General features: G+C 43.8%; 1 protein-coding gene across 1 annotated transcript in view; it reads right to left on the reverse strand.

Annotated features, from left to right (window-relative positions):
• Positions 1 to 15,148, reverse strand: part of DOCK5 (dedicator of cytokinesis 5) — a 1,209,967-nt gene that overhangs the window by 161,874 nt on the left and 1,032,945 nt on the right. The window contains exon 48 of the mRNA XM_069617597.1: positions 12,758 to 12,912. Coding sequence (XP_069473698.1) covers positions 12,758 to 12,912 — 155 coding nt within the window. The remainder of the gene's footprint in view (positions 1 to 12,757; positions 12,913 to 15,148) is intronic.

The raw sequence follows: 15,148 nt of genomic DNA on the forward strand, positions 1-15,148 counted from the left end.
TGGTCGCTAGCTTGTGGTGTAAGCTCGCCATCCTGCCAAATTTCAGCCTCCCAGCTTCAAGGGATCCTGCTCTGGAAGGTCGTCTTCAACTGTGACTGGAGATATGCCTGCCGTCTGTGTGCGGTCGCCGTCGCCACGTGAAGTGTCCTAAAGAGGTCTGCATCTGTCTCTTCTTCATTCTTCCTTGCCAAGAGTTGTACTCTGCTCCTGAACCCAACCGGAAGAATCCTTGAACCTGCAGCTCCCGGGCACCTCTCACGGGAACCAACGGCGGGAAAACCTACCTCCAGCGACTCACTGTCGACTCACCTAGTCATCTTGGAAAATTAGAGTCAGGGGGGTTAGTAATATTAACGCATTCGCCTCCCTCTGTTCTACTTAGAATAAACCTTGGAATAAACGTCGGTTATTCCGTTCCATCGCTTTTTGATCATCGCATCTAAATGCAACTGTGACTGAAAGATAGGAATATAATTTTACCTACCTGTAACTTAGTTGAATATCTTCTGGAACACTTCAACACAAGAACTCTTCCAAAATCAGACCCTTTTCCTAAAAAGAAACGTTGTGATGTTTGGGCACAAGGCCCCATTCATCATAAGGATTGGACCTATAAAGTTAAGATATATTCCTTGTGACTTGGTTCCATTCTACTGCATCACTACGTACCTCCTTTTTGTTGACCAAGTTATTGAATGCATTCCTAAGTTCCTGAAGGTGACTGTAAATATGTTTATGATGGAGTGTTGTGTGATTTTATCACCTGCTTGTTTAATTTCTTAGCGCGTGTTTTGGGTCTAGAATAAATGTAGTATTTTTGTACTTACCTGTCTAAATTTAATTACTGTGTGCTTCACTGTAAGTACTCATTGTGGACCCCTGGGTCCCATTCACACTCTCCTGAGAATAGTCTTGACTGCTTCCCACGCTTACCTTGATTGAGTTTTGGCTAACCTCTCTGGGTGACCCTGTTCACTATAAATAAGTTGGCCTCCTAAAATCTGTCTCCAGGCCAGACTCTATAAATCCAGTTTAACCGAAGTGCCAAAAACCTTGAAAAGAAACCCTGCACTGGATTTTCCAATTGCACTTTCTCTATGACATCCAACTTCTTCAGCTTCATTAAACCCTCTGACAGATTTGATAAAAAACTGTTGGGGAAGGGAAGTTGGTCGAGGGGAAGGGATGGGGAGTCTGTAACCTGAACTCACCCCTGACAGCATCCACACATCTGTTTTTGTCCTCCAAGCTGTTAATTGGCGGGATATTCGTCCACCAACCGGTGTCAAATGCACCTTGGCTTGCGGGATCGTCAAACCTTGGGTTTGTCCAGCTGGGCCAGTGCGGTGCTCTGAAAGCGTTTTCCAGGTTGGAGCTTTTTCCTTGGGGTCTGTCCTGAGACCTTCCCTCTTCTGTCCCTACTACGCATGCGAGCAAGGAATCCTCTGAATCCGCTCCCCGACTGGTGAATTTTGGATAGGTAGGAATACCCGGTTTTACTTGCCGGCTGAGATATTGCTGATAGGCTCTTTGCTGTTAGGATGTGTACCTTCTCCTTCGGCAGCTAAGTGTCAAAAACGTGTGTCCCTTCGAATGGAAGTGCCAGAGAAAGCAAGATTTGTTAACCAAAGTTCCAATGATAGCAAATCTCTTCTCCTTTGTGAAATATCCACTTTCCACTTCCACCAATGGTAATCCCAACCACGATGATTTATCAACTCTTCAAGAAGACTTGCCACAGTTCAAAAGAAATGCAATATCCACAACTATCAGTGATAAACAGTTCTTGGTTAACAGTTAGTATTTCCTTAGTTACAGGTTTTGAAATCACACTGGTATATTTGGCAGGATGACTTCACAGTGCTGCTGTTTCCACTTCAACAACTTCACTTCTACTTGATTCACTATGGGAACAGTCATCTTTGTCTCACATTACTCCACTTTGTTTAGGCTACTACAATGTTGCATCAGTGTCCGGTCAAAGGGCCGAACACATTGTTTCGAAATACAATAGTTTCGAAACAAAAGGACCGTAAAAAAAAAAGTCGAATGCCTTTTTTTAAATGTATTTTTTTTTCTTGTTGCTTTCGTATAGGAAAAGAAAACTGGTTTTTACACTTAGAACGGGGGTTTGGGCGGGGACCACTCCCCACGCCACCAAAAAAAACGTACATTTGACTTTTTTTTTCTTCGGTCCTTTTGGTTTGAAACTATTGCATTCGAAACAATTGCATTAGACCCTTTCACCTACAACCTGTTGCATCTACTGACAACCAGATATACCACCAGAGCTTCAGTATTTTGGACTACTACTACTACAACTTCAGTGATTTGTACTTCTTGTCAGTCTGCCACAAGATTCACTTTCAAGTACTTCAACACCTTTAAGTAGGCAAGGCACTCTTCCTCTGAATATCTCTCTTCAAAAGGGGCTGCCTCTTTGCCTTTCTTGTCAGTCTGCCACAATAACAACCTGGGTTTGCCTTTAAGACTCTCAGTCTTTGGCACTACAGGTTGTGTCAACTGCAAATAGTCTTTACAAGCAGCCAGTTTCCCTTCCCCAACTTTATCAGCCCAAGTAATTACCAAGAAGCCTTGGTGCCACTATCTTAGCTTCAGGCAATGCTTGCACATATGTATTTTAGGCCAGTGGAACTGTTATTAATTTCACAGTAACAGATTGCTTTTCTACTCTGAGAAAGGCCAGTTTCACTTTTAATATTGGGTGGCACTTGGCTTGGGAAATGAAGGTGCTCTTCTTCAATAGTAAATACGCTTTAACGTCTTGGATATGAAAAGTTATGCTGCTTTAAAGTAAAAGTTCAATCTTTCTTTAGGAATCACAATTAGGCGCATGCAACCACTTCTTAAAGGTAGTTTTCAAAGGTTAAAGACTTGGATTGAATTGTATTCCCGTGTGAAAGTAAAGGATAGAGTTCTGTCTTCCTTTGGGAATCACAATTAGACACACGCAACCACTCTTTGATATAGTTTTCACAAGTAAAAGACATCACCAATTGTTGTATCGAGGTTAAGTATTCGGGAGTGGTCTTCACAGCGTTCACTCTTCTTAATTAGTTACACGCGATCACTGTCAGGTTTGCCCACTGGTAGAATGGTTTGGTAGGGATTAAGATTTTTTTTGGAATGAATCATTGAATTTCCTTAACAGACATTATAGGGGAATGGGATTATCCCATTCCAAGATGGAGGACCCCTTGAGGTCCCACTCAATAATGATTGGAGGAAGGCCAGCATGACTTAATTTGGAACCTTCGTTAAGGTTCTAAACTGCCTTTCATCAGCAGTTTTGAAGCAGAGAGTTTGCAGCAACTTTAGCTCCAACATTCCAATGAATAAAAGGAAAGAGTCCAGAAGAAGCAAGCTAAGTTAAAACAGACTGTTCAACTGTAAAACGTTCTTAGATAATAAGGGAACTTTAGTATTTAAAAATTTGAGTAACTTTAAAAGGCTATTTCATATTAAGTGCAAGAAATGTTTTTTCAGATCCGTATTGCAACATTGACAGTACCGCTTAATGATAAGCAGTGGAAGGTTCCCCTTACGTGCAGTTTTCATAGAAGAAACTCTGTTAGTCGGAAGAATCACTGCAAGGGGCTGGGTTAGAGGAAAGGACGTACGGGCGTGAATTAGCATTGTATCATCCTAGCGCAGATCTCGTTGCTGGGTAACGGAACGCTAGTCAGCCCGGTCTTGTTTGTTTGTGCGAAGGAAGATCATTAGTGCATGTTCCGAGTGAAGGAAAAGAGTCACAGGGAAGCGAGGCAGCACGGCTTCACGTCTCGGCAGCAAGCAGCACAGCGCAACGTAGCGAGAGAGTGAGGCAATTCAACAGAGTACAGAGTATTCCACAGAAATCCCTAGAATTTCCTAAAGTCTTTTTTTCTAAAGCCAGAAGAAAAGGCTTGTGCAAGGAAAAGAAGACAATTGCTAGGCAAAGGGAAACATACTGACTAGAGATTTAGCCAAGTAAAAGAAAGGGCACAGATTCCCAGAGCATAAGGCAGGCAATCGGGTAAAATGGAGAAGAATTAATAGTTTTTGTCCCGAGGTAGAGTGGGTTTAGTTGCTCAGAAAACAAATCAGTGGTGTGCTTACTTGTAGATCACCGTCAGAAGAGCAGAGTCCTAGATTATGGAGTGAAGAGGTGAGCCAGAGAGTTGGAACGGGATCTAATTGTTTGTTTTGTTATCCACCTCCCTTTTCCCCATAGACAGTTAAATCAGAAGCAAGTTGTGATTAGTTCTCTTCTGGTCGGATGGTAGGGGCAGATTTGGTGGACCATCGTCAATTCCTGCAGGACAGACAGCTGGGACCTGCATGTAAGGCATGGTATCAACAGTAAGACAGACGCAACGGACTACAGTTCAAGGGTGTTTATTGAACCTTCACAAGGGTGAGATAAACGCCTATCTAAACCTACAGATGGGAGCAAGCTACCACCATCAAATAATAATGCAGTCCTAGTGGAGTCTTGTCAACATTAAAGGGCCTATACTAAAGACAAACTATTGCCAATCCTTACTACTAATTTACAAATAATGTGGGGTGATGTTCATGAAAAAGAAAGAAGTGTTCACAACATGATAAGTCAGGACGTTCGGGCCGTTGGCCCCCCTTCGCCACGTTTTCAGCACGGAACAAGGCGGTTCACTTGAGTGAAATACACACACCGGGATATGCAGCTCGAGGATACAGTTCCATTTTCATAGTGCAAACCTTCTGTGTTCTAAGTCCCTTTACCTCTTGCAGGTCTCTTGACACAGAGGGTCTAGTACACAAAAACAACGAAAACGTTCTTTTCCTTTTCCAGTATTCAGTTTCGGTGTTCACCCTGGATCCCCCTCAGATCACTTTCTAAAACAAAAGTTCAAAGTTGGATCCCCTCAGCTGGGCTCAGATCCCTTTCAAAGTATGTTCAGATAATTCTTTAATGGGTGACTCATGGTTCACCCCGGATCCCCTCAGCCGGGCTCAGATTGCTTCCGTTGACTCGATTAGTCTGCCTCAGCCGGTCTTGGACTAATTGTGATGTACTTTAAACTATCAAAGACTTTCAAATGTGCGCAAGGTTTAGCTTGACCCGTTGCATGACCACTTCGATCTCAATATTCCTTTTGTTCCTTTTCTCAGACTCGGCATCTGTTGGATACCTAAAAGACTTTCGAATAAGCACCCACATGGCGCCGGACCACTTGATCAGCCTTAATTCCTGGTCTTCAGTTTCTTACTTTCCAAGGCTCGCGAAAGTAACGGTCCCCAGAGGTCATGGGTACTTCCTTCCTTGTGACTCTCTCTGGTCTCGCTGGCCTTCCCCGTGTATTAAACTGCCATCTTGGAACTGCTGTTTCCGCGTGTGGTTTGCCTCGCTCAGAGTGGGCTTTCGTGCACTGTCTTTTTATCCGTGCGGGGAAAGTGTGATGGAAGTCAGGTATGTGTAATACTCCGTAATTGCCTGACCTTGCCTGTCCATGGTGTTGGGACATGTCAGGTATACGGCTCTGGTGTTCGTCCGTTGTCGCTCACGGTGAACTGTCCATGAGAAAGTATTTGTGTCGAAAAGGGGGAGGGGAGGTTGTATTCCAAGGTATCCTGTCTGGTAGGATGGGGAAAAGGTGTTAATGGAATTGGAAAGGTGATACCGCCTCTCACCATACAGTGTCCCACTTCCACTCCCAGAGGACCCCTCATCCAGGTGATCCACCCCCATTGGTCCACCCCCAGGAACTAGATCCAAAAGAGATGCCGTGTCCTGGCCACCTGGATGACAGATCCCCGGGGACTAGCGGGTGAGACACCTTCTGGTTTCTTACAGACCTCACAACCACTCCTTCAGGTAGAAACAGGCTGTTAAGGGTTTAAAATTGGTTAAGCAGCATTTGCTCTTCACGTGAATAAAGACTATCTTCATATAAAAGGGTGCTACATTCAATTGTTCATTGATTATAACTTCCATGAATGACTTCAGCTCGCTTTAAATCACATGCGAGTGAACAGGGAACTGGATACTGTTGCCAGCAATGCTCATGCAAGGTATTAGGAATGCCAGGCTTCACTCACCGGCTTCTTGAACACGTGCTCCGTGGCTCGCACTGCTTACATGACGTCTGCCACAACTTCTAGTGCTTCTGGCTTCTTAGGGACCCGCAACCTTCCTCTCTGAGAGGGTCTTCAGTATGGCCACAGGTTTATAGAGCTCCTCTCGCTCCCGAGACCCATGGCTTGACAACTGCTCCTCGCCTCGGTCTCCAACACATTGCCTGCAGAGCAACCACAGCAATCAGGCTCACATGGGGTACGACAGCTCTCCTGTATGCCTTCCACTGCGCAGCCTCTGCACTTCAGAGTTTGGAGGAACAGGACCCTTTCAGAACAAACAGGTTTAATATTCTGTCTCTATGTTCTGGCATCCCTCTGGTTCTCCCCCTTCTGCTTGGTTTGCCAGCTTCGTGTCTTCTTATTTCTGCTATTACTGCTACAACTCGCACCAGAGTCACAGGTCCATCGCCTTCCGATTGCATGCACCTGAGGGGGCCTTTTATGGCTTCCAGGATCCTTTAGGCGTGGGCGTTTAGACGTAATTGCCCGACTACTGCTGTAGCATGCCTCTTCAACCCTCTTCCTCGTACTAGTACTCATGGGATTATAGGACATGTAGTACCCTTCAACAAAGTTGTTTCTTCTTACAATGGAGTTAATTTTAAGGGTAGATTTATTTCCCTTAAACTCATTAAGAGATGGACTCTTAGAATGTGGGGTTACAGAGGAAGACATTTGACTTCAGGTGTTTTTATCAGATCATTTTACATTATACCTTTGGGACTAAGGAGGATGTTCCTCCTAAAACACTTTAAAAGATCTTTCTGTTAACAAGGCATGCCCATATTTAACAGAAATTGTACCCCAGGTCACAGATCTTATATGAGGATTATAAACGACAATATGCCATTACCTGTTTAGGCACTTCCTTGCAGAGGACAAATACTTCATCTCATCCCACGGGATCTCCTCACCACCCTGGGCCCCATCTCCTCCGAGGTCATCCTCCCACAGTACACCACCCCCAAGGTCAGTATCAAGAAGTCTCTACCTTTCCCTGGAGACTTTAGGCAGGGTTTCAGTGACGGAGTAGTAGGATTCTTCACACTGTTGGGTCGCAAATTTAGACATGTTCTCCCATTATCCAGGTATCTCAAAATGTAGGCGTTTGCTCATTTACTTCTGTGTCTCAGATATTGGTCTCACTTCATTTACTGTTGAGCCCCAAAATTAGGTATCTTCTCTCATTATCCAGGTACCTCTAATTTGGGCATTTGTTCATTTACTGCTGTGTCTAAGATCTGGGTGTCACTCCATTTACTGTTGCGTCCCACAAATAGCCATTTTCTCTCACTGTCCAGGTACCTCAAATGTGGGTGTTTCCTTATCTACTGCTTGTCTCAAATGTGGGCATTACTTGATCTACTGTTGAGCCTCAGGTTTAGGCGTTTTGTCCTACTGCCCAAGAAATCTCACCATTTTGTCATTTATTCTGGTGCCTCCCACCCTCCCAGTCACAAAAGGGGTGCCGCAAGAATCCTCCCTTCCACCACTTCATTTCAACCTGTCAGGTCCCTGGGAAAATAGAACTCTGGTTTCTGGTTTAGTTACTAATCATTTTTCATGTTTTATTTCTCATTTAGCTGTGCTGTACTTTATTCATTTTGAGCTTCATTATGTATTTACTATTTGTTATTAGTGAAGTTCCTTTTAGGAGTTGGTTAGGCCTTAACCTTTGTTCTCAGTATGCTGGTGAGAGCCCAAGCCAAAATGGAGGAAAGGAGCAGGAATCGTGATTGGGTAAAGGCAGAACAAAGGATTGACTAGAACATTCTAAACTGCCTTTCATTGAGTAAATCCTGTGAGCAAGTCATGTTATCTGTTTTCTCCTGAGAATTTGGGCCTAAGAACTCCTGTGAAGATTTCTGGTTTCAGAAGAAATCTAGTTCAGGTCAAGAAGAAACTCAAGAAAGAAGAATTAATCTGCTGGAAGTTAGAAGATTCATTTAAGTACTTCAAGATCCAAATCTGAGCTAATTACTTATCTATCACCACAGATGAAGGTTCCCTAGCTTGTAAATATTTGTTGCCTTTTAGTAGGAATGAAACCGGAGTCTCGGAAACTGTAAAAAAAACGGTTGTGAAAGAGTTAATGATTTGACTTTGTGTGCGAGTGAGAGCGTGTGTTTTTTCGTGAGAGAATTGGGTTTAGACTTTCTCTCACGTATTCCGCTTGCCTCTTCAGGAGCTTTGTTCTTTTTCTTCCTCGTTTCGACTGACAGCAGCAGAGGCGTCGCGTACATGTCGAATCCTGTGGAGGAGTTACCGGGGACCGCAGAGGTTTTCGGTGCAGGTGGTGATACGAGGTGAGTTTCCTTCCGGGCTGTTTTTTCAGGATACGAAGGTAACCGGTGCGCGAGTAATTGTTTTCCCTACATTGTGCTCCTTGTTTTATAGTTCCGGAGCGAGTGACTCCATTTGAAGTTTAAGCACTGCACACGTAGGTAGGAGTGCGCAGTGACCCGTTGAACTGAGACCTGTTTCCATAAGCCTGAGAACCTTTTTAAGCTTCTGTTTAATGGGAACACTGCATAATATTTGAAGGAAACCACTGAAGTTTAAGTTCTTTCAACTTTTAACTACGCATTTAGTAGCAAGACTGTCATTAAATAAACAAACATTTTCCTAATGTAGTTTATGGAGAGAGCGCATGAATATCAATCCACGAGAGTAAATACATGTGTTCTGAAATGCTTACTTCTACCTTAAGCAGCAATAAAGGAACCTTTGTGTGAAAAGACACTTTTGGAAAGTCATTACTGAAGAAGCACAACGTTTAAAAGTAAACACTTATTTCAGCAATACAGAGTCATGGAACAATGTGCTCAAGCAGAAGAGATCAGTCAGAGACTGGGAATAAACTCTTTAATCCTTTGGCCTGAACTAATACTCATTCTGAATTAAAGGGTGCACAATTTAATTCAAAAGAAAGGCAACAATTGAGTTTTGAACTACTGCTAAGAATCTCTAGAAAATAGCTGGAAGGTTAAGATTTAAAAAACTTTTTGTGTAAACCCAAAAGACGTTTTCCTCTAAGCTATTGCAGAGGAACTCGCAGAAATTTCTCAGTGATGTTGCTGGTAATTTAGTAGCTAATAGATATGTTATGTATGAACTAGAATTCTGTGAATCTCTCACCTATGCTGATACCACCTCAGAAGGAAGTAGCAGTTCCAGTGTGAGTTCTTTTATTTTCTTCACTTCCCCTTTCCCTCCGGGGTGTCACAAACTCAACTGGTTTAATAATTAGTTGAGGACGCTACGCTTTGGTGGGTCTGTGGGGTTCAGCAGCTCCTGCGTTGGATACAAGACCTGACGCAACCTCTAACTAAGCCCACTGCCAACCCTCATCCACTCATACAACCTTACCTGCTACAACTACGCAGACGACACGCAGACCGTTTTCAAAATCCCCAAAATCCAAGCCTCGCCACCTACCGACCTTGTCTCTTAGAGATTGACCCCTGGATGACTAAAAACCACCTATTCCTCAACTTGGGCAAATCAGAGATCTTAGTATGTGGCTAAACTGCTCCGAGTCCCCCAACCTCTACCACGGCCAGCTACCCTTGGAGCCCCGCCTGCCCTTGCCACCTCTGTCACAAATCTTGGATGCACCATGGACACAGACCTATCCCTCTTTAAGCACATCAACTGTATATCCAGAACCTGCCACTTCCACCTACACACCCTAAAACAAATCTTTCCTTACCTCTCTTACCCTCAAAGAGTTTCCACAATACTGGCCATTATCTCCCACCTGAACTAAGCCAACTCCCTCTATCTTGTGCACTAACAACTTTAATTTAATTCCCTGCATCCATGAGAAGCTATTTGCTTGTTGGGTATACCAAAGCAGCATGTCAAGGTATTAAACGGGCAACCGCTATAAAGAAAAAGTAAATTTGACTGTTCGAAAAACCATCAACTATAGCTTTTGTGATTAATCTGGCAATGTCATGGCTCCTTTCCTCGAGAAAGTCTCCCCTCTTGTGACCAGGGAAAGTGTACTGAGACAAGGACAAGGGATGGACTAATGAAGATCACAAGAAATGCAAAGCCAACAGAGTGTGATAGTGTTTGGAGAAGATCAACAGGTGCCAGGAGATTCAAAAGGGATGCACCTGAACCGAGCGAGAGTCTTGAACCTCCCAGCGTTGGTTGGGGAATGGGAGGAAGAGAAGCTGGACAGAACACGTGTGAGAGAGACGCAAGCAGAGAAGCAACAAGACTGGCAGATACTGTAAATGTGGCTAGCTTGCTCCGATGCTGTTCAGAAGGCCAGGAAAGAGTGGACTGCAGAAGGCCGTGCAGAAGAGAATTTGTGTAGAGAAGTGAAACCGGGAGAGGTTTGCCACATCCTTGTCAACAGCAGATGGAGCTACCGTATGGAGACAGAGGGAAGTCGGGAGCAGAATGGCTCACAGAACTGTTAGCCAGTGGACCGAAAACGAAGCTGTGGGTGAAACGCCAGGAACACTGAAGCAGCCACAGAAGACCGGGGATAGTTAGCAGGTTCCCATGACACTTCAGGGTGAATGCCACATACGACACAGTGCAAGAAACCCCAAGAGAAGAAGTAAAACAGTTGATACCAATAAGAACACGGCTACGAGTCCAAGTAAAGATGGTATAGTTGACAACAATGCGAACATTGTTAAGAGTCTAAGGAAGGACAGTGAAACTGATACAAACATTATCAAGAGCCAAAGCAAGAGAAGCATAACTGAAGTGGATATTGTTAAAAAATGGTTGGTGAACCAGCATATGAAAAGGATTGTTTTCTGGATACAACAGAGTGAATGAAAGGTGGAAAAGCCCTGACAGGAAAGGGAAGTAAGAAGAGTAAGAGAAACAAGGGATTGAAATCCCAATCTGAAATTATCAAACATTGAAAAGGAAGAACCAATACCCCTTTCTAAAGAGAAGTTATAAGGTTGCAACACTATGGAATGAGAGTACACCAGGGAAAGGGAACAGACTGAGAAAGAAAGAGTCAATACCCATCTGTGAAGTTGTGAATACAGTAACAAAGGAGTTGTATGTGCTTCAAGTAGGTTCAAGAGAAGGGCATTCCCCATTGAACAAATAATTAAAGAGAACTGTGTATTCAAGAGAATTGTGTCCTTTCAATTACATTTTATTATTTAAAGAACTACAAGGCAAAAGTATTTATAATTGGTTATCATAACGTGCTTAATACCCAGAGGTTTCTAAGCGCAGACCTGGGGATTGACCCTGTGTTGCTCCACAACGTCTTGCTTCCAAGGTGAGCGTGTTGCCCCTGAGCTATCCTCCCAAGCCACTTCCCACTTGAACAAAACTGGAACTTTAACAAAGTGAAAAATCTCGACCACTACAGGAAATCTAGGGAAAGGGAAGACCCCCTTTCCTAGTGGAACTTTATTCTTTTGCTTTGCTGCAGCTTAGAACATTATGCTGGTAACTTTGGAAAAGTTACAAGTGTTTAGTTACAGAAACCCCCATGTACACATTATATTAAGTTTACCATGTAAGGGCCAGTGTAGGGATTTTGGACACAAAACGGAGGATGCTTTATGGCTAAACATACTGACAGAGACGCTCCTTAGTTTTGTTAAGACTGGGAATCCCCTGTTAGAATTAGGCACAGGTAGGATTTCTCCAACCAGTTTTCTTTTATGCCGAACAAAAGTCTGTAACCCACACTCAAGATGCTACTGTGTCCGAGTTTTACTCTTGATCCCTTACACTTTGCACCACATCCAATGCACAGTTAAAAAGAATGTTGGAAAGTACAGATGACTTGATTGACAGCAATGAATTAAAAAGTCTTACTCGGCCAAGACGCAAAACTGGCCATATGAATGCCATTCTTTGAACAGAGATGTCATTAGCTGGACATTTAGACAGAAACTAATTATAAAAGGAGGTATTGGAAAAGTCAGTATCTATTTACAACAGAGCAGTCCCCGACAAAGTGCTAGTATACAGAAGAAAAACATGGGCAGGCATTTCCAGTCAGAGTACAGAAAGCTTTTTTTATGTATGTGGCAACAGGTTGGACAAGTGCTAAATCACAGAGCTGCCTAACATACAGTAGCTGGTCTGCCAACCAGCTAGGAGGCCACTGCATGCAATAAAATCACTTAGCATTTGTAATTCAGATATTGCCTTGGTAAATAACTGGGGTCTCACAGAATACTTCTTATTTTAAAGGCAAAGAGCAAGAAGCAGAAAAAGGGTGACAGAGGCATGTGGGAAAGGATATATATACAGCAGACAAGCGGATGTATAAGCTTTAAGGCAGGGGTTGATCATGATTGTGGATGGTGGTGGTGTTGATGTGGGGAAGGTTTCTTGGATTTTATCAATAATTCTGTGAACAAGGAACACTGCATTGAGAGAAACTGGTTACACAGTGGCAGTGTTTGTTAGACAAAGGTAAAGAACAATGGTGATACATTCCAGATGGTAAGATACTGTAGATCAAGTGAGACCCTTAAGTAGGGTTTTTCATTTATGGTCTTGCCACAGAGGTGGTGTCAAATCCCATTGTTTGCGACCACTGATCTAAAAGGCAACCACAAAAGCAGAGGGGTTTGGAGGCACTTTATATATGAAAAATGGAAGAACAAATCAAACTGAGAAAACCAACCCGTCAGATCCTGGCCTGGAAGAGGTGCTGTCGGATGATGTGGATGACGTTGAGATGACTGATGTGGTGGACAATCTCCGCAGAGTGGATGACATGATGTAGGGCAGCACCACCGAACCGGAACGGCTCTGCTTTCTCTCAGTGAGCGATGAAGGCTAGAGGGGATGAAATCCATTACATAGGAGTTCAGGTAAAAGTAGGACACTCAAGCGTGCAACTCCCTATTTGGATTATATTGACTTTCATAATGACACATTGATCTGGGGCCACTACAGAAGCTGTAACACAGCAAACAAAAATGAACAAAGACAAAAGCCCCAACACCCCCACCTTGAATATCATTTAGCATTCCAGCAGTGTTGTAATTGGTTAACTAAAAATCCAATTGGCAGTTAAAAAAAAAAAAAAGTATGCAGCATACACTGACCATTACTCTTGCCTATGCTGATGGGGAAAGGGTGGAATGCGGTTAGGTCAGATGTCCATATTTATGCCAAATCACCTTCACCTGTGAGAACCCCAGTAATTTTTGCTGGACTTGTGGATTCTTTTTCTATGCTTCTGAGTTAGCGGGGACCTTTTTCCTCTTTCTACAATTACCATTGGGAGATCAGCACACCCCACCCTATTTGGCTTGCTGAGGGGTTACATAGTATCCCATTTCTCCCTGTCCCTGTAATATTTCTGTTACAGTCCTTTACTTACCATGTCAGAACACATGTTCTCAAGGGTAGAGGGATTTTATCTTTAATCCATTCTACATTTTAAATTGTGAGATCAGCACACCCCACCTTATGTGGAGTGCTGAGGGGTTACTCTGTATCCCTTTTCTCACTGCTTTTGTAACATTTCTCTTACAGTGACATGCACACCTGAACTGCTGGTGGCAGTGGACGTGTTCTACCTACTTTTGTGTTATTTGTACCCACAGGCTGTGTTCACAGCAACGGTAATGCACAGAAGGGGCACCATTGACCCAAAATGGTGACTGTGTTCTTTTTTCACCATCTCTTGTGTGCTTGTTCTTTCTTGGTCCATCTCCTGCCGTCCATGGTGGGGGAGGTCCTGGTTTGAGTTTTGTCTTTGTCAGGAATCCTTTGTGAAGCCTACCGAGGTTCCAGGGTGTCTGAAGACAGGCAGCAAGGGAGGAGTCAAACTCTGCCGTCCTTGGTCTTCTGGCATGCTTGCCTGGCACCAGTTCTAACTGTGAGGCTCCCCAAAGCCGGATTGTAGCATGAGTGCTGATTGGCTGGGTTCCTGGATAAATGGCCCAGATCTGGAAGCTGAAGAAAAGTCGACAACTGGAGCTGAATCCAATGTGAAAGAAGAGAAGACGCCTGTTACTACCTCCAGTGACCGGTGATGCCTGCTGAGTAACCGCTGTTGACGCTGACCCTTTCTTCCATGCGACAGAGGAGTCCCAAAGATGACGACTCCGACCCTTGGACTGGTAGGACCAATCAGTCTTAAGAAGACCTGCATTATGAGCCACCCGATGACGAGTTGTGATGTTCTTGGGCTTCAAACCATCAATACCCTGGGACCTCAAGACTGAGTGCTGTGCATCCTCTCTCAAAGTACGAACTCACTGAAACTTCAGTGTACTCATGCTGGACCTCCAGAAGCAAAAATCCACTCCATGAAGTCCCCTGACCAGAGTGCTGGACTGAAAAGGTGAGGGAAATTGATCAGACAACTGTTCTTCTGGTACCTTGAAAAGGGCGCCAAAACCACAGAGCAGCGAGAAGCACCAAAGAATACTTTGCTGGGAGCCGTTCCACTCGACTCCTGCAACCATTTCCCAACTTTCTTTTGTCTGAAGACCAAGAATACAGAGACGAGGTCCTGTAGCTGCTGCATCATGAAGGGGTACGTCTGCAACATCTTCCTCACTGCTGAGGCACTGTGTGACTTGAGGTAACACATACCTAAAGTTGTTGCGACGCTAGGGTGGTGTTTTGGGTACTTGGGAGTTCGCCCATAACCTTCGCCCTGGTCTAAAGCTGGAACGCATGCAGGAAGCCTTCTATGACGTCCCTGAACCCTTTATGTACTGTACTCTACTTGTTCGAAATAGATATCCTCTGGAATTTTGTTTTCCTACAGTTTACATGTTCCTTTTCTGCCTATTGGCCACTGGACAACCAGTGTTCCCTTCTGCCTCAGGGAACACGCATGCTGTAGATTAGGGAAGGACTGCTAAGTATAAGGCTTCTGTGGAGGAATTCTTACACTCACTTGATATGTGTTGGCGCTGTAACTGTATATTCCTGAAATAGAATAAGTTGCAAAGTTATTACTTACCTGTAAAGTGCATACTGCCCTTCTGAAAAGTAATTGCCAAATTTGTGCTCACCTTTCAATTGTGTTCCACTATTCTAGAATGTAATA

This window comes from Ambystoma mexicanum, chromosome 10 (assembly GCF_040938575.1).
Source record: "Ambystoma mexicanum isolate Mex_15411 chromosome 10, UKY_AmexF1_1, whole genome shotgun sequence".
Classification (NCBI taxonomy): Eukaryota; Metazoa; Chordata; class Amphibia; order Caudata; family Ambystomatidae; genus Ambystoma; species Ambystoma mexicanum.